At 31.6% G+C, this 18,719-nt stretch overlaps 1 protein-coding gene across 4 annotated transcripts in view; it reads left to right on the top strand.

The window, feature by feature from the left end:
• Positions 1-18,719, top strand: part of LOC129229325 (cellular tumor antigen p53-like) — a 78,255-nt gene that overhangs the window by 18,841 nt on the left and 40,695 nt on the right. For all 4 annotated transcript variants that reach the window (XM_054863612.1, XM_054863615.1, XM_054863614.1 and 1 more), the window contains 2 exons: positions 6,412-6,594; positions 13,397-13,615. In XM_054863612.1, coding sequence (XP_054719587.1) covers positions 6,412-6,594; positions 13,397-13,615 — 402 coding nt within the window. The remainder of the gene's footprint in view (positions 1-6,411; positions 6,595-13,396; positions 13,616-18,719) is intronic.

Below are 18,719 nucleotides of genomic sequence, written 5' to 3'. Positions count from 1 at the left end.
GTTCAGCCAAAAAGTATAAAAGATATACTTTATACACTGCCGTGCTTAGGGGGTGGCAAACTGTGCGGCTGTACAGGACCGCTAAAATATTTTGAAGTTAAGGGGCCGCTAAAATATTACAAGAAAATGCAATATTTCTGTTTAAAAAAATTCTTCTTTCTAATGGTAACAACAAAAAGAAGATGCAAAGGGACAAACTTGAGCTACAGCGCATTAAAAATAAGCTATTTTTCATGTGAACGATTATGACAGCCACTTTGGATGCCAATATCTTTTAGAAAATCAATATTTACGCTCTGCATTTATAACCCATTAAAAGCATATATATTGACAATAGAATTACTAAGTAAGAGCTTTTGAATCATTTTTGTTCAAAATTTATGACATTCTAAAATCCAGGATAAAGGTTCTCCACTGCGTTTTTCTTGCGACTTTGCATGCATGCTACACAAAAGTTGATGAACTCAAATTCATAAAAATACTAGAATGTATTGACAACCAAAAGTACATTGAGCTCCTAAAATTTCAGGCTTTCAGTGTGATAAAATTTCCCGTAATCTGAACTAAAACATGGCATTTCGTTACGACAGACAGAATTTAAAACTCATTTTTCTATCCTTATTCGAAAGAACACCATCAAAGAAAGACTTATTTTAAAAGAAAAAAAAAACTGTTCTTTCTCATGGCATTAACGAAAAGAAGATGCGAGGTGACAAACTTGTGCTACAGCGCTTTGAAAATAAGCTATTTTTCACTTGGAACGGTTTTGATAGCCACTTTGAATGACAATATCTTTTAGAAAATAGGTGTTTAAGTAAAGTCAGAACAAACAACGTAAGTAGAAGCACAATGTGCTTCTACTTACGTTGTTTGTTCTGACTTTACTATTCAGCACAAAGGTATTTATTTATCTTAGGTGTTTAAGCTTTGAAACTGTAACCCATTAAAAAACAAGTATTTTTACAATGTAATCACAAAGTACGAGCCTTTAAATTATTTTTGTTCAGATTTTATGACAACAACTTACAATACAGGAAAAAAAAATGTCCCCACTGTGATTTTTCAGGAGTTTAAAAGCATGCTATAAAAAATCTAATGAGCTCAAATTTCGAAAATACTTGAATGTATTAACAGCTAATTGTACTTTAAACCCCTAAAACTTCAGGCTTCCAGTGTGATAAAACTTTCTGTAAACTTAGTCTAAACTTGGTAGTTTGGCGCAAAAAGCTGATCCGCCAATTTGGCTCACATTTTTCGGAGATCCTAGGTTTGATCCAGGGTTTCCGCTACGGTCGCATTTTTCGCAAAATGCGAAAACACCATCTCAATTGCGCAAACAAAGTAAAGCATTTTCGCTTTTTTGCTCAAACAAAAAATAAATTATTAAAAAAAAAGAGAGAGAGAAACGATGTATAATCCAAGAGAGGAAGCAGCATGACGATAGTCAACTTAATTTTTTTTTATTCTTAAGCTAAGATTTTAAAATTACTATGAAGTCACCAACACTTAGTCTTCCGGCATTATGTCCTTCTCAATAGCATAGATAGTAAATAACTCTCAATAACTGCATTATTAGGAGGAAGAGAGTGCAAGGTTCTAAAACCCAAATATGTAGTTTTTTTTTTCTTTTTTTTTTACGTTAAAAAAATAGCTGCTGTACTTATTTCTTTAAGTACAACATAGAGATGAAATAAGAATTTTATTTTGAACTGGAGATGGAAACACTGAGTTATTTAGAAAGATATGCGAATATGTAACACTTTAGCATTTTGCTAAAACTTTTCCCACAATTTTAGCTTTTATGCTAAAGAACTTTTGAACATAACTTAAACCCTGGTTTGATCTAGGAAGCTGAAAATTTGCATAGGTTAGTTTCAAAAGGATCTCTGCTAGTAGTAAAAATAGGTGAAAAGGCAGAAAAAGGTCAAAACTTTTCATTCTTTTTCCGAACGTTATTCTGAAGTTAGATTTCAGTTTCGTATTTCATACCCCCCCCCCCCCCGGCTGAAAACAACGCAATTGGATACCAGTCTTTATTTCATCAATTACATCTCTTTTGGATTCCAAAAATTTTCTTTGCAACCATATTTTGTGTCATATTTTTCACATTAACACTTTGTAATTATGTTTAAAAATCTCGAACTAACTTATACAGCTGGGTGACACACTACAGCGGATTATGTTTTGGAAGAGAATTATTTATCGGCTATTAAAACAAATTTTGCGCAGGGCTGCTAAAACTCTTAACTATGCCCTTGACTTTATAGATCAATAAATACCTTCAAGGTCAGAAATTTGTTATCAAGACCGATTCCAAACCTTTACTTACATTGGGTCATAATAAACCACTTCCTGAAATGGCAAATGCAAAATGCAAAGGTGGTCAATAATTTTATTTAACTATGACTATACTATGAAGCACACACACAAGAAAGGTTCTGATCTGCTTTTAGCCAATGCACTTTCTAGGCTTCTTTCTGCTGAAGATGAACCAGTGAATAAATTTGTAGAAAATTTTGTTTGTTACTTCTCTGACTTCGAAAATTTTACAAGTAAGGATATTGAAAAGGCACATGTCACTGATGGTCAAATTAGCCAAGTTATTCACTACACAAAATTTGGATGGCCTCAAGGCCTGGAGATTATACTATACAATTAAAATTGGGGAACCAGTCTAATTGTAGGTGTAGGGGACTTTGAAAATCAGCGGGAATGTTCAAGCTCGGAATTCAAAGTAGGAAATAGTGGTTTGAAGTAAGGGTTAAAATCAAAAAATTTATTCCCAGGAAAATAATAGGTATTTTTAATGAAAAATACTTGATGGTAATAAGCCAAGTTTTGTTGTATTAGATAGTACTTAATCATAAGTGTGTTAATTTCCTCTATATTGTCTTTAAATTTATTATTACTTTCTCCTTAGATTTTTTATACATTTTCCTTTAATAATATTTTTTTCCTTAAAGTTTTTCCTCAACATTATTTTGTATTTAAGATTCAGTATCTTTGCAGAACAGTGAAATCCCATTACAACAAAATACCAATGCAACAAGATTTGTGATCCCTTCAAGTTCGTTGTATTGGAATTTCACTTTATATTCTTGTATCAGTCAGTGTTAGTAATATTCTCTAATTTGTCTTCCATATTTCCTTAAACAATTTCATTTACTTCAAAGGATGGAAACTTCTTCAGTTATTTCTTTTCTACAAAGTGTAGTGACAATGCCAATTTTAAATGCTTCATTTTTTAAATATGCTATAAATTATTGTTAAGTAGGGCGTTGGAAAAAATATCTATATGTAGATGCATTAAGAACTTAAGACAGATTCATCACAGTCATTAAAGTAGTATCTTATGCTGTTAATAACATTATAGGTAATATTTTATTATATGCATTCTGTATTGTACTTATTGTATGTTGCTAAATCCTGGCTGCAGAAACAGCGTGCCGTTAATTTCTGGGAAAGTCTGCAGACTATTTCTTACTTGGGAGAGAGAAAACCTAAAATTTTTAAAAATAAATTCTTTAATTTCTGCTAATGACGATTTACACTGCTGTGCTAAGCACAAAAATCATATCCTATGTTTAAAATGAGCAATTACTGTTTAAAGTTTTACAAATACAAATACAAATGTGACGACCAGCAACAGGCTCTGGGCCCAGCTAGGCTGGTCCTAGTCAATTAATTAGTCCCCAATGAAGATCAATGGCCCTCTTAAAGCTATCCACTCCCTTGCTCATTACCGCCTCTTCCGGTAAGTTATTCCAAGTGCCCACGACCCTGCTAAAGTAGTAGTTTTTCCTGATTAAACACCTGATTTTGCACTTTCATTTACTTGATTCAGATGCAACTTTTTCAGAATTTTAAAAAATATATTTTCTCTTTACAATTGACCATAAAACATTGTATTTGGGTGAATCACCTGACAAAGAACCATGTGGTGACTATAACTCAATTTTGATAAAAAGTACAGATATAACTTTTGTGCTTAGCACTGCAGTGTCTGTATTTTCTAAGACATAATTCACAGGTAGTGCTACATTATCACCATAGCTTTAAATTTTATTTAAAAAAAAAGAAATTAAAAACATTGATATTATCTTTTATGCAGTTTTTGAATTTGTATTTCATTTTTGTGCAAGTTATTTGCATTTTTCACTAAAAGTGGAGGAGATTTATAGTCACTAAAGCTGAAAATTAGCGCTCGCAACTCGCCACGTGGCAATTAAAGTTGCAAAAATGGCAATTAAAAAATGTGTCATCGATCGCCAGCCCCGGTCACCACTCTAGCTTAGTCACCATACTCGCATTCCCAATCGAACCACATTCCCCTTCCCCTGTTCCGAGCTACCCTCAATGTATTTCTTTTCCCCACCTCTAGAGGGAGAAATTCAGCTGTAGCAGTGTACTGTCATTTGCACTTTGAACCCTGCCTTGCATTGGCTGCTCAGCGATCGCGTGGTGGAAAAAAAAGTAACACAACTCAAAACACAAATTTTGCAGTTCATTTAAAAATATGTAACTGTTTGAAATGTTGCTTACAACAGGAAAAACATCATAAAGGTCCCTATGGTTTTGAAAATGATTTACTAATGCTCTGAAACTGAACTTTTTCCTCGTTTTGCACTGTACTAAAAGTGTTTTTTGTTCTTTTTTTTTTTTTTTTTTTGTCTCTTCTGTAAAATTTTATGTTTTTTGTTTGTGTCACCTTTCTTGCGTGTGAGCGATGTTCTGATGATACTTTTTTTTTATTATTAATAAAAATTTGAAACATGGTTGTAGTTTTAAAAAGTGTCCACTAATAAAGCTGAGTCTACCGGCCACTAGATACTAACCAAATTTCCCAGTTTTCAGCTTTAATAGTCACTCTGATTTTTATTCTTTGCTGCCAGAATCCTTAGTAAAAAAGCAGCATTGGCATTTTTTACCTTAACATTTAATTGGTAAAAAGGGTTTTTTGTTCCATTTTTAATTTGTAAAAGTGATTGAAAATCATTGTTTCAATGGGGAAATTTGTGTCGCTTTTTTGGGCACAGTGGTCAGAGGTTAGTCTTAACATATATCTTTCATCTAAAATCCTTTAATTGTTAATGAAATGGCAGATATCAGTTAAATATTAACTTAAATAAACATTAGTACTGTTTTTAAGGTAAACTGGATAAAGTTAACCTGAGCTTAAATGTGATATGCATCAATTCAATAAACGCAAGATTATAATCCTATAATATAAGTAAATTCTTAGCATTTCTTCTGCAACCACAATTTTAAATTTATTTAGAATAATATATTCCCCCCTCCCTCCCCCCCCCCTAAAAAAAGCGTTAAATTTCGGTTAAAAGATTGAAGATTAGAACTAGAAGTATTTTGCATACATTGAATAAATAGATAAAGATTAACCATTTTTCCCTTTTTTTTCAGTAAAATAACATTTTCTTGTAACTCTTTTTGCGTGTAATATTTTCTTATTACGTAATTTAGACATTATTTAGGAGCTATCTTCAATATATTCCCAAGAAATAAAATATTGAATATCATCACACCTTCTCTGATGATATTGATGAAATCCAGGAATAAAACATTATTAAAATTCTTATTGAACCAACTTTTGATCAAAGTTAACCATTAAACATTTGTAATTTTTTTAAATAAAGTTAATTTTTTCAAAAGACTTAGGTGTGCTGAGCATTAAAAAAAATTATGGTTATTTATGAAGGTTTTTACATCTAATTTTTCTAACTATAACCACTTTACCCAACCTCAGATCATTAACACATGCAGAAAAGAAAGCGCCATTATGAATTTAAATCATTTTTTTTTTCTTCCAAAAATTCAGTGTATTGTGTTCTTCATTAATGTACTGTAAAATAGCAACAACAAAAAATGAAGTTTAAAAAATTTTTTTTGTATTTATTATTTACTTTGGTCTGAAAACCTAGATTTTATAGGACCACTTTACCCACCAGACCCCATACACTTTTATTTTACTCCAAATACTAGACAAGGTTTTTTTTTTAATTTGTTAAAAATTATTATCCTTCATGCATTGATTAATGCAAGTAATGCATTTTTTAATAAACTAGTTCATAAAAGCTGCCTCTTGATTTTTGTAGAAAAGATTTTATTGATTACTTAATGCCTGTTTTGCATTGCAAGTTCATTAATTTATTTTTTAAAGTGATGACTGACAGATGATTTTTTAAGTGCCATTCTTTTTTTTTTTTTTTTTTTCACATTTGAACATTCTGTCGCCATTGGAGATCACTAATTTCATCCTTTAATCTAACAGGTAGTTCGTATTTTCTTGTTTTGTCCCTCATTTTAAATAAGGCTATAAGTTTAGTTGTTCTGATGATTCAATTTGTTTTGTAAGAATTTGGATAATTTTCAACAATACAATATTTTCTCTTGTAGCTTGAAAATGACGTTGTCAATATGGTGCAACATAAGTTAACTGGCTGTAAATTGAAATTAAAACATGGTGTTTTGCCAAGTATTTTTGACTGTCAAAAGAATAGGCAGTGTTTTCATTCTACAAAACGGGATCACTCCTGTGTAATGTATGAAGACAAAAAATCCTCTTGTTGTGGTGACAAGGTATTTATTGTTTTTAAAATTATAGATGGTAAATATTCTTAAAATGAGAATAATTCTATTAATCTGTATGCATCTACAACCTAGACAAAAAAGCCAAACCAACGAGCTTTTTGAAATTTTTATTTGATTAAGGCTTGATTTACTTTTTAAAACAAAGTAAGCTTTGTTCATTACTTAAAGGCTTTAAATTATTACTAAACAGGGTTGGCAAGGTTTTGAACACTACAGTAAAAACCATGGTTTTTACCCCTCTGTCCCCCTTGTGTCCAAATCTGTCTTTAGAGAAATTTTATTTTGTGAGAAAATATCAAAAACAGAATAAAATGTATCAAGGTAATGTTTTATATTGAAAATTTATACAATGGGTGTACCAGTAATGCAGCTGATTCTAGTCTAGTTACATAGAAGTCAAATTCTTCATTAAAAATTCCAATTTGTATGTATGAGTTTAAATATGTATTTTTTTTAATAAGAATAACCAAATTTCCCTATTTTTATGCATGTGTGCAAAAAAAAAAGTTCAAATATAATGATTTTATCGATTTAAATGCAACAGATGGCAACTTTTCGACTGAAGGAAAAATATATTCGAGAATTAGTACAGCTTCATGAAGATTTTTTTCTCTTGACTATTGCACCATTTCATGATCTAAAACTAGTCAACCAATCTACATTACGAAAATGCCAATAATGTCTTTCTAAAAATTATTAAATTACTATAGTGTTTGCTTATTGTTGTCTCAGTATGTAATATACTGTCGGACCCCAATTTCACGAATTCTTCGGGACCGAAACTTTTATGCGTTAAATCAAGGTCATTCGGGTGTGAAATATATTTAAAAATTGTACTCGTTTTATCTAAAAGCCCTAATAAGCAACTGCAGAAACATATCCATAATTAGAAAGTGTTGTACACTTTTATTCATTATTTCAAGACTTATTACGCACTATTCAATTTAAAATTTTTAAAGTACTGAGTAACAGATGTTTGACAATTTTCTTGATACTTGACTCGAAATAGTTCTCTTTCGATTTAATGGAGAAGAAAATACTGCTTCATTTATACACAGCGTGCTGCATGAGATATGTTTTTACAGTTTTCAGGCCATGTAAAGCATCAGAAAAAATAATTTTTAATGGGAGTTTGATTTTCATTTTCTACATCATATTCGCTATTCATTGGCTGCCACCTCGCCCATCAAAAATTGCTGATTCAAAGAAAAGACTTTTTCTGCTTCAGACAAGATAGATTTTTCATTTGGAAAACCATTATATGTTTCCTAACTCAAATTAACAAATTAAAAAAAAAAATTCAACTGTTAAAAATAACTTGTTAATTTGGTGTGTATTATTTGGTAAATAGGGATTTTTGCCTTCATTTTCGCCAAGAAAAAAAAAATTCGCTAAAACGCGAAACTAGGTAGAGGTTTGTTAAATGGGGCTCCTAGAAAAAAGATGTTTTTAAAAAATTGCACAAGTTTTAAAATATAAGTGCTTACGTTTAGTTATCAAGTTATTCTTTTATTTATGTTTTTTTTTTTTTTTTTTGTAAAAACATCATGTAAAACTCATTATATGCAGAAACCTTGAAAAATATTCAGCTCTTTTTTTTTTTTGCACTTAAATACTACATATTTAATAGCATTTATTCCTTTGAGTTATAAATGGAACTGAAATTAGTTTTCTTGGTATAGTGTTATGAATTTCATTTCATCACGCTACAAAATCTTACATAACGAAATTTTAATCCTCTAAAGTTATTGGCAATTTTTTAAGTAAAATATTTTTTAAAATTAACATTTCAGAGAACATTAAAACTTATTAATATTTATACATTACAAATATATCGGTAAATACGAGTTAATTAAATTAGACCACTTTAGCTGTATTCTACTTTTGGACAATTTAAGATGCTTTCGGGCAATTTTGGACAGTTTTGGACGGTAAAAACCACCTGTCCTGTCCAAAACCAGTTTTTGACTGTCCAAATCCAAACTCTGTTACTAAAATCTTAATTTTCACTCATGCTTTGAGCTAGGGTCTAGGGTAATTTGGATATACATTTTATTTTATTAAATAAAATGATAACTAATAATTTCATATATCTGCAAAAATTTGCAGTTATAAACAATATCCTTGCCTACAAGTTAAAGGTCAAGATTTACGGTCCCCACTCACCACGTGGCGATTCTGTTTTCAAAATTGGCAATCCCAAAAAATTTCTACAGTCGCCAACTTTTTTGAGGGGTTACTTTTATTTTAGATCGCGAGAAAAGAATTCCACACCACTCCACAGATGCATCAGTACGATTCACCGATAGAGACCGTACTCAGACTGAATGTTGTTTATTTTACAAAGCTTGCATGTTCTTTCTCACTGCCTGCCTGTATGTTGGTTATTTTACGTTGTTTGAAAGTTCCTTTTACGCGATTCAGGCCATGTAAAATAAGCGAGAATACAGTGAATTAGGAAGCCATTTGCACAAGATTAGAGCGCTTGCTCCTTTGTCTTGACTATGTTTTCCAAATAATTAGCGTACTATAATCATGATTTCAAGAAGAAATCATTATATTTTAGATTATATTTCAGATTAATTTTGATTATGCCTTCAAAGCAATTACCTTTTCACGTTTTTAGTTTAGTTGCTCAAATGGTATATTAAATTCAAACTTTATTTTTTTACATCGTATTATACACAGCCTCGGATTATACGAAGCTTTTTTTTCTTCAGGCTCATTTTAGAACCTGCAGATTATAGGCCGCCCGCGGATAATACGCAGAAAAATACGGTTATTAAACAGGGTTCCACACGCTCCGAGAAAACCTGGAATTGTCAGGGGAAATGACATAGTTAAAAATGTCAGGAAAATTTCAAATTTTGCCCCAAAAATTTTTTTTACAATTTTTTCACAGATAATTTTGTACCTTGAGTTCTAATCTTCATTTTTATCGTTGTTTCCTGAAAAAAAAAATGTAAAAGTTTTGAGGCAAAATGACGCTGGCAGTAAAATAAAAAAAACACCACCCCCCCCCCTCCCAAAAAAAAAAAAACTTCCGCCCCTTTTTGCCCCTCAATAGTTCCAAAGAAAAAAATTCCTAGGGTAAACAGGAATTATGCACAAATTTAACGGGAGAAGAACACTTTCCTGCTTCTAAAGCACAAGCCTGCGGATGGTAGGGTCAATTGGGAAAATCGTTTTTTAATCGAAAAGTCTTTTCAGCTACGAATGAAACGTAGTCGCCATTTTTGGTCATTCATAAAATGGAAGTAGACACAATGCTTAAATGCCTAAGTTTCCAAAAACAAAGCAGAATTGGATGTTTTCCTTAACTGCAAACTAATTAAAACAACCCAAAATGTGCTGCTACTTGTTTTTCTTTTTTAATTTTATTTCAAATATAATTTTCTTGAGAAAAAAAAAATTTTGTTCTTAAAACTTAATCTTATCCTCATTGCCTTGGACACAAATGTGTTAAAAACTTTTTCAACTGAATTGTAGTTTCACGAAGATTTATTACTTTTAAATTGTTTTCATGCTACAAATTCAAAAAATTATTTCTTAATTTTGTCGTAGCCGCCATATTTGGTCATTCCCAAGATGGCAGTACACAAGACTTTTTAAGTGCCTAACTTTCCGAAAATGGCATTGGATGTTTATTGCAATACAAACTATTGATAACAACTAAAAATGTGCCCTTTTTTCCGGGTAATTCATAATTATTTTCTGGTAAAAAGCAACATTTTATCTCCAGAACATTTTTTAAAATTCTAATTGATTTAGAAGCTTATGTGCTAAAAACTGACTATTTTGTCTTAATTGTAATTTTTTAAGGATTAATTATTATTCATAACTACTTTTATGTTACAAATTCAAAAATTTACTCATTATCTTAATTTTTTTTACTTAGTCTAAAATTTTATAACAGTTTTATGTTTTGCTTTAAATCTTGTTCTGAAAGTATGAAAATATTATGTAAATTTTGGCTCTTAAAAAAAAGGTTTTTTTTACATAAACCCTTGAAGGTTGTTCCGATCCTATTTGATTCCCAATTAACTGAAACAGCCTTTATTCTGAAAATTGTAAAAATAGGAAGGCAAATTAATGAATTTAAAACTTGAAAAGGCAACTTTTTTTTGACCGCACAAAGCCCCCCCCCCCCCCCTTTTTTGCGCCCCGTTTTATCATTAAATTGCCATAATCAATGTTCCATGTTGTCCCATAAATCCTGTATTTCATGAAAAATCCTATACATCATTAAAAATGGAAAGAAAAAAAAAACTAGATTTGTATAAACTGTATCTTATATTTCTGCTGTGATGTGGACCCTAATACTCGCGATCGAGTAGGAATACGTTCCATTGAAAATCGTTTAAACAACGGGGGCTAGTTTCTATTTATTCGAATACCTGAGTTGTAATTTTTTTATCTTCAATCGAATCAGATTAAAAAATAAGCCAAATAGCCAGTCCTTTGATTGTTTTCCCTTCATAGTCATGATTTCCATAGTCATTTTCATAGTTCTTTATAGTCATGTTTTCCCTTCATAGTCTAAAATGGAGACGCTGCGAATGGAACGTAGTCGCCATGTTTGGTCATACTCTTAGTTCAAATAATACAAAAAGAATTTTTTTTTTTTTGGAAATGGTAAATGCCAAATTGCATATTACTGGAGGAGGAATGTAGTTAATTATTTTTATGCCAAAAAAAGAAAAAAAAAAACAGAAAAAAAAACAATAATCTTAATGAAAAAATTCAAATCATATGTTTATCTAATATTTTTTCTATTCTCTTCATGCTAATTTTCTTACAATTAATTCTTTTCATTAAATTAGTTACCTGAAAAGTGCATGTTGATTTTTACTGCCATGGCGTTTGCAATGATTTACAAAAAGATTTTAAAGGAAGTTGTTGTTGTTTTTATTGGATTTTTTTTTCCCACTGTGGGACCATGCTACTGTGTACACTACTTTATTTTTGGTTTAATGATTTTTTTTTCTAATGAAGCTTTCAAATGGATGGAATGAACCATTTGCTTCAGGAGCTCCCAACCTTCACCCAATGCCTCTTTTATCACCATGATTAATATAATTTATATTTCTTGTTAGAATTCCTTTAGCATCACTTTCATAATATTTGTTTCAAAAAATACAAATTGAACCCCCCCCCCCTCCCCCCATTCTCATACTAGAGCGTTGTTTCCGAAACCCTGTAAAACTGGTAGCCACCAAGTTTTTCGAGTCTAGTGGCCATTGGCCACTTGAAAATTTTCCGAATCTTGAGGTCTACTACAAGTGCACCCTGAAAATATGTTTGTAACACTGTTTCTGAAATTGATAAAAAATGAGATTAATTTTCTGAAGATGATAATTGAAGGCAAGCTGCCAATTAACCATTCACTGTATGTTTATTTTAATTTAGGTATGTATTTATTGCTTTAATTTTTCATTGAAACATTTTTCTTTGATAGTTTACTTGTAATTAATGATTTAAAAACATTAGTGTTGGCAACATTAATATTGATAGAAGTTTTGTTTTCCAAGAGGATAGCAATATAAACAAAAACTTCTAACCAAAGATCCCCTAAAACTGCCGAGACATATCTATTCCAAAGCACAAAAATATAAAGATGATGGCCTTTCTCAGGCCATCCACAAGCTGTATAGAATCATGGGTCATCCATCCACTATTAAAAAAATATGGGAATAAATTAAAGAATAGTGAGGGCAAACCTATAGAGGCCTCAAAAGCCAAAATGGCTCGGGTCAAATTTTTAATCAAATATAAAGATGAATGTTATATTTTCCCAATTAATATGGAACAAATTGCATATATTTCTTGTTTCTGATTACAATGGGTTTTTCAAATATGTGTAAATATTCTGTCACAAAACATTACTTAATGTAAACAAACACTCATCATTTTGTGCTATTTTTGTGTCATTTTCAGCCTTAAAGTTATCTTATGACTCATAAGACGAACTACATTTGTGGTGATCTCTGTCTTATTGTATTTACACACATAAAGCTGTTTATATTTTTTTGGATTAGACGAACTGCAGTTAAGACAAATTAATTTTAAAGGTCCCTTTGAGTTCGTTTTGATGAGATTCAAGTGCGTCATCTTATTTATATTATACCAACATTCAACCTAAGTTTGAGAAAAATAAGTAAGATGGTTCAGCTGTTAAAACCATGCTTTAGTCTCTAATCATCACTATGCTCAAATATCCGTGGGTAATTTTAAGAATAGTGAAACTTATATTTGCCATTTGCATGGTATATGTAGAAGACTATTCTAAAAAGTCAATGCTAAGTTGGAACAAGAAAAAGAAATAAAAAATTGAAATGTGTCATTCAACTTCAAATTCAAAACGGGTAATTTTTATACCCAAATTACCACAGACACTACTATGTACATTTCTCTTAGCCGTTTTGTTTTAAAGATTTATGCGAGTGACGTTCTCAGGCTCCTTCAAAAAGCCTTATTTGCTTAAAAAAAGACTTTGTTTCTTGCCTAAAGGTCTTAAAATATCGCTAAAAGGCTTAATATTTACTCATGCTTTGACTTACTGTGTGCCGTGCATTTCTTTTAGCCATTTTGTTCTAAACCTTAGAAACATCGAAGCTATCAGAGATGTGTAAAAATTATTCCTTTTTCTCACAATTGGCAATCGCATTCAAGTTTCATATTTCTTACCTTTTTTTTTCATTGAAAGTAACCTCTTCCATAATTGTTTGCATCTTGTTCATATTTTTAGCTTTTCATATTGTTATACTTATTTAAATTTAACTGTCTACAGAAGAAATCTTTGCTAAGGAAAGAGAGAGCATGGAGAAGAGAAAGGAAAAAAATTGTTGCTGATCTGTTGCGGGCTTCAAGTACGGAATCCAAGGAATCAGATCATGTTTCGGAGCTTAAGAGCTCTTCAGCATCTACTGCTCCTTTGTTACCTGATGAAGATCAAACAAACAATATCAAAATTAAGAATGAAATCTGTGATACCATGGATATGGACACGGTTGGTATTTTTATTTCTAATTTTGTAAAACTTTACTATATTATTGTGTTTTTTCAAATATTTTGTAAATTTGACCCTAAATGTTGTTGAAAATTTTAAAAAGAATTTGGTGTTCGTCATAAATATTAAGTTTTGTGTGAGACGTATTTGAAAAAAATTTTTTTTTTATCTTATGCCCGTCTGTTGCATTTCTGCCATTAACTGATGAGCAGCCCAATGAAATGAAAAAGTAAAATAATAATGTGAATAAGATTTTGTGTCCTTAAAGTTGTCGTTTCAAAACTTTAAAATAATGGGGCAGTTTCTAAGATGATCATAGTCCATCTCACCCTGTGACACAGAGAGAGGACAACAGGGTGAATCCTTTACTCCAATTCTATGCAGATGTTTTTGCATATAGTCATGTCCAGTGATGTCACCAAAACAAGCCACTCCAACAGACCAAAGCTCTGGATTGGGGATTTTATTACTTTTATCAAGCAGGGAATTCCACTTTTTACTTACAGCTGCATCACTATATGAAGAAATCAAGTCTTTTTTTTTTCAGATTGTTTAAAAAAAAAGTCGTGTATGTTGCGCAGAGGCAGAGGAGAATCAGAGATCCAGTTTTATCAAATTGATCAGCCTGCTCATTTCCAAAAATGTCACAATGACTCAAATTCCATTGGAGCGCAGCACTTTTCCTAATTTTCTTAAGTTCAAATAGTTTTATTCTACAGAAATGGACATGAGCATTTTCATTATTTCTTTGCATTTGTCAGTGACAAAATAACTGCTTGTGAAACAATACAATATTGTGTTTGGGACTGTTTTTTAAATTATCAATATCTCTTCATCAAAATTGTCATAGTGCTTCCCACAGGGTTCGTACGGATCATGGAGATCCCGGAAAGTCATAGGAAAAAAATAAGCAAATTTCAGACCTGGAATAGTCATGGGAAATTGATGTTTTCATTAAAAGTCATGGAAATTTATTTTAAGTCATGGAAAAATGTTTTGGGCAGTAAGAAAGAAACTAGCTAAAAGAGCATTAGAAATCCTGAGTGATTTAGAAGTATTGCATATAAAAGCTATTAATACTGAAAAATTAAATTATCCCAAATACAAAACTGAGTTTTGGAATCCTATTGCATCCACTTCTGTAACATTCACATTTTTTTTTTTTTTTTTTTTTTTTTGTAATGTGATTTTACTGCTGGGGCATCACTAGTTTTGAAATCACCATTATTTTCAGCACTTCTTATATTTTATGTTCTGTGGTAGTGGACTTTCATGTTCTTGATTTTTGTCAATCCCATTCAAAAAGTAATTCAATTGCGTCTGAGTTCATTTCAACAGGGTTCGTACTGGTCATGGAAATCCTGGAAAGTCATGGGAAAAAAAGAAGCAAATTTCAGACCTGGAAAAGTCATGGAAAATTAAAATTTTCATTCAATTCATGGATATTTATTTAAGCTCATGGAAAAATGTCCTGGGCAAAGAGAAAATAACTGTATCTAAAAGAGCATTAAAAATCTTGAGTGATTCAACAGTATTGCTCCTAAAAGCTATTAAAACTGGAGAATTGAATAATCCCCAAAACAAATCTGAATTTTGAAAGCTCATTGCATCCACTTCTGTTGCAGCCGCTCGTCTTTTTTTTTTGCAATGTGATTTTATTGCTTGCACACTGCCCATTTTGAATTTACCATTATTTTCAACACTTCTTACGTTTTTTATTCTGTATATAGTAGCGAACTTGCACAATCTTGATTTGTGCCACATCCACCCAAAAATGCAATTCGATTGCATCCGAGTTCGTTTCAATCGCTCGTAAAAACTTTATAATTAAGTTTGTCAGAGTTTATCTTAATTTGTTGAAGGTTTTAAAAAATAAAGATTTTTAGTCAGGCGATAGCGTACAGAAATAGGGGAATTCTAATACTCTAAAACAGTAGTGCCCAACATACGACCCACGAAACTCAATGTCAGGAATCGAACACTATGTTCTAGAATTTTTAAACCTATTAATTAGTATGCATTTGAATATGTGCAAATAAAAGTACATTTAAATCAAAAGATTTATTCACTACTGAATGTTTTTTAAAAATAAATATCTGGCTTAGAAACATTAATTTACTACAGAATGTGACTTTACTTTAAAGAACCAAAATACTGCTAAGTTATGTGGATGATTAAATGCATTGTTAATACTAAAAGGCAACGTTTGAAGCAAATTTATTGAAACTTATTAATGAGTCATTCAACCTTTGTCCCATTCATTATCATTCTGCCTGTTTACAAAAAAATAATGTTAGACATTAAACATCATTATATTCCATTCACTGTATTTTTACTTAAATTTATGTGATAAAAACAAACAAGAATAGCTTAGTTTTTTTGGTGAACACTGATATTTTTTCAATCACAAGTAAGTGCTTCAACGAGGTGGTGGCATTCACGTAAAAGTTTCGCTGATGCTCATTTCCAAAAAAAATTGACAGGCTTGATATTAAATTGTACTATTCTCTTGTCTCTTCATGTAACAAGGTCATGAAAATTTTTATGAAGTCATGAAAAAGTCTTGGAAAAGTCATGGAATTTTTTCATCCAAATAGAGTATGAACCCTGTTTCAGCCACTCGTAAAAAAAATCATTTCTCTTTATCAGAGTTTATCTTAATTTGTTAAAGGCTTTAGTAAATAATGACTTTAGTCGGGCAGTAGAGCATAGAAATAGGGGAAAGTGGTGCCCAACATAGGGCTTGCGAAAGTGATTCATGTGGCCATAAGCTGAAATATCTGGTTTAGAGAAGTGAATATATTGAAAAACGTGGCTTTACTTTAATGAACAAAAATGCTGTCAAGTAACATGTATACTTAGATGCTCTGTTGATACCAAAGGGGAATATTTTTATGAAGTAAATTTGCTATTAGAAACTTAGTCATGACTCATTCAAACTTTGTCCCATTCATTACTATTCTGCCATATTTATTAAATATTTTTTACACCATTAAACATCAGAATGCTGCATTCACTACATTTTTACTTTACTTAAATTTATATGGTAATGACAAATAAGAATAGATTTTTTAGTTTATGCAGTGTGCACTGATATTTTTTCAGTCACAAGAAAGTGCTTCAATGAGGTAGTATCATTCATGTAGAAGTTTTAAGTTTTGCTAATGTCCATTTCCTAAAATGGACAAGTTAGACATTAAATAGTACTGTTCTCTTCGTGTAACAAGGTCATGAAAATTTTTCTGAAGTCGTGAAAAAGTCATGGAATTTTTTTATCTGAATTGTGTAGGAACCCTGTTCCCAACCGCATAGCTAAGACTGAAAGTACTTAAATATGCACCAACACCAGCATTATTTATTGCATCTTCAGCCAAACCATCTGTATACACTTCTTCTTCTTCTTCAAGGATTAGGCATATAGCCTGTTCCGGCTTCTTGGTCGCCCCACCGTTTCCTGGGCCTACCACAGTCTCGTTTGCCCCTTGGGCTGTAATAAAAGGCAGCTCTTGGAAGTCTCCCTCGTGCCATACGTCGAACATGGTTTTTCCAATCGTTGCGATATTCGGTGATTTTTTCATTGAGGCTGAATAACTGTAATTCCTTTCGAATGGATTCGTTCCTTATTTTGTCTAGGATAGTGCAGTTCTTCAGTGATCGCAAATACTTCATCTCTGCTGCTTGAATTCTACTAGTTTCTTGACTGTTCAAAGTCCATGTTTCAGAACCGTATAGTAAGGTTGGCACCGCCATAACCTTATAGAACTTCAGTTGTGTGTCCTTTCTCGTTTTTCCCTTTAGGATTCTTGTAAGGGTTCCGCATAAGTGTTGAAACCTATGTAGTTTGTTTTGGACATCATTGTCGTGGTCAAAGGTGATGTCACATCCTAAGTAGTTGAAGTGCTTCACCTGTTCAATAATTCTATTATCAATAACAATTTTACTTCTAATTGGCTCTTTACCCCTAAATGCCATTGTTTTAGTTTTCGGGATTGAGATCTTCATATTATATTCTTGGCATATCTTGTGGAGTATGTAGGTGGATCTTTGAAGATCGTCTTCATTTGATTGGATAATAATCTGGTCGTCAGCAAAGAGTAATGTATTAACGTAGGTTGACATATTTAGGTTAATACCAGCATTAACTAATGCTTTCCAAGTACGCAGGATATCATCAATATAAATATTGAAAAGGGTTGGGGATAAACCACAACCTTGACGTACTCCTTGATTAGTTTTGATTTTCTCTGTATCAATCAGTATGTCTGTATTTTGATAAAGAGACTGACAGGACTGGATTAGATGTCCAGGAATGCCTCTTTTTTCCATTATAGACCACAGTTTCTCTCTATCTACACGATCAAAAGCCTTTTCATAGTCAATAAAAATCATAGGTGTTTCTAGATTGAATTCTCGACGCTTCTCAATTATTTGTTTTACTACAAACACATCATCCATACATGATCTGCCTTTCCTGAATCCAGATTGTTCCTCTAGAAGTAATGGATCCATAATCGACCGTAGCCTATTGTTAATTATCTTACTGTATAATTTATAGTTGCTATTCAGTATGCTAATACCTCTGTAGTTCCCACAGCAATTTCTATCTCCTTTTTTGAAGAAATTTTTGGGAGGGTACGTATTATGTATAGTAGCCAAAGCTGCACTTTTTAGCTGACTTTGTGTACAAAACTTTATTTACATTCCAAATAAGGTCTAGATGGCCGCTAACGTGGCTTAATCTAGAACAGGGTTTAATTCCTGTGAATGGGTGTGGGGACATATGTATCGTAAAGATCATGAACAGTTGAGAGAATGAATTATGTGTTTTTAATCTCTCACTTTTTGGTCTATAATAAGTTAGGAAGTTATTTTTTCTGCTTAAGATTTTTATGACAAGTTTGATAGTGCTGAAAATAAGTATGATAGCTTGTACCAGGTTTTAAGAGGCTGAGAACTTAAAAGTAGTTTTAAATTAATTCAGCTGTTGGAGTAATGTAAATTTTTTATTCACAAAATGAGTGTTCTATACCTATGAAGTCAAATTTTTCTCTGTTTATGTTAAATAAGGTAAATTGTTTTCGGGAAAGATGGCTCAGTTGCTAAA

Source organism: Uloborus diversus, chromosome 9 (genome assembly GCF_026930045.1).
Source record: "Uloborus diversus isolate 005 chromosome 9, Udiv.v.3.1, whole genome shotgun sequence".
In the NCBI taxonomy this organism is placed as follows: Eukaryota; Metazoa; Arthropoda; class Arachnida; order Araneae; family Uloboridae; genus Uloborus; species Uloborus diversus.
Note: the sequence above shows the minus strand (reverse complement) of the source record. Positions and strands in the feature narration are given on the sequence as shown.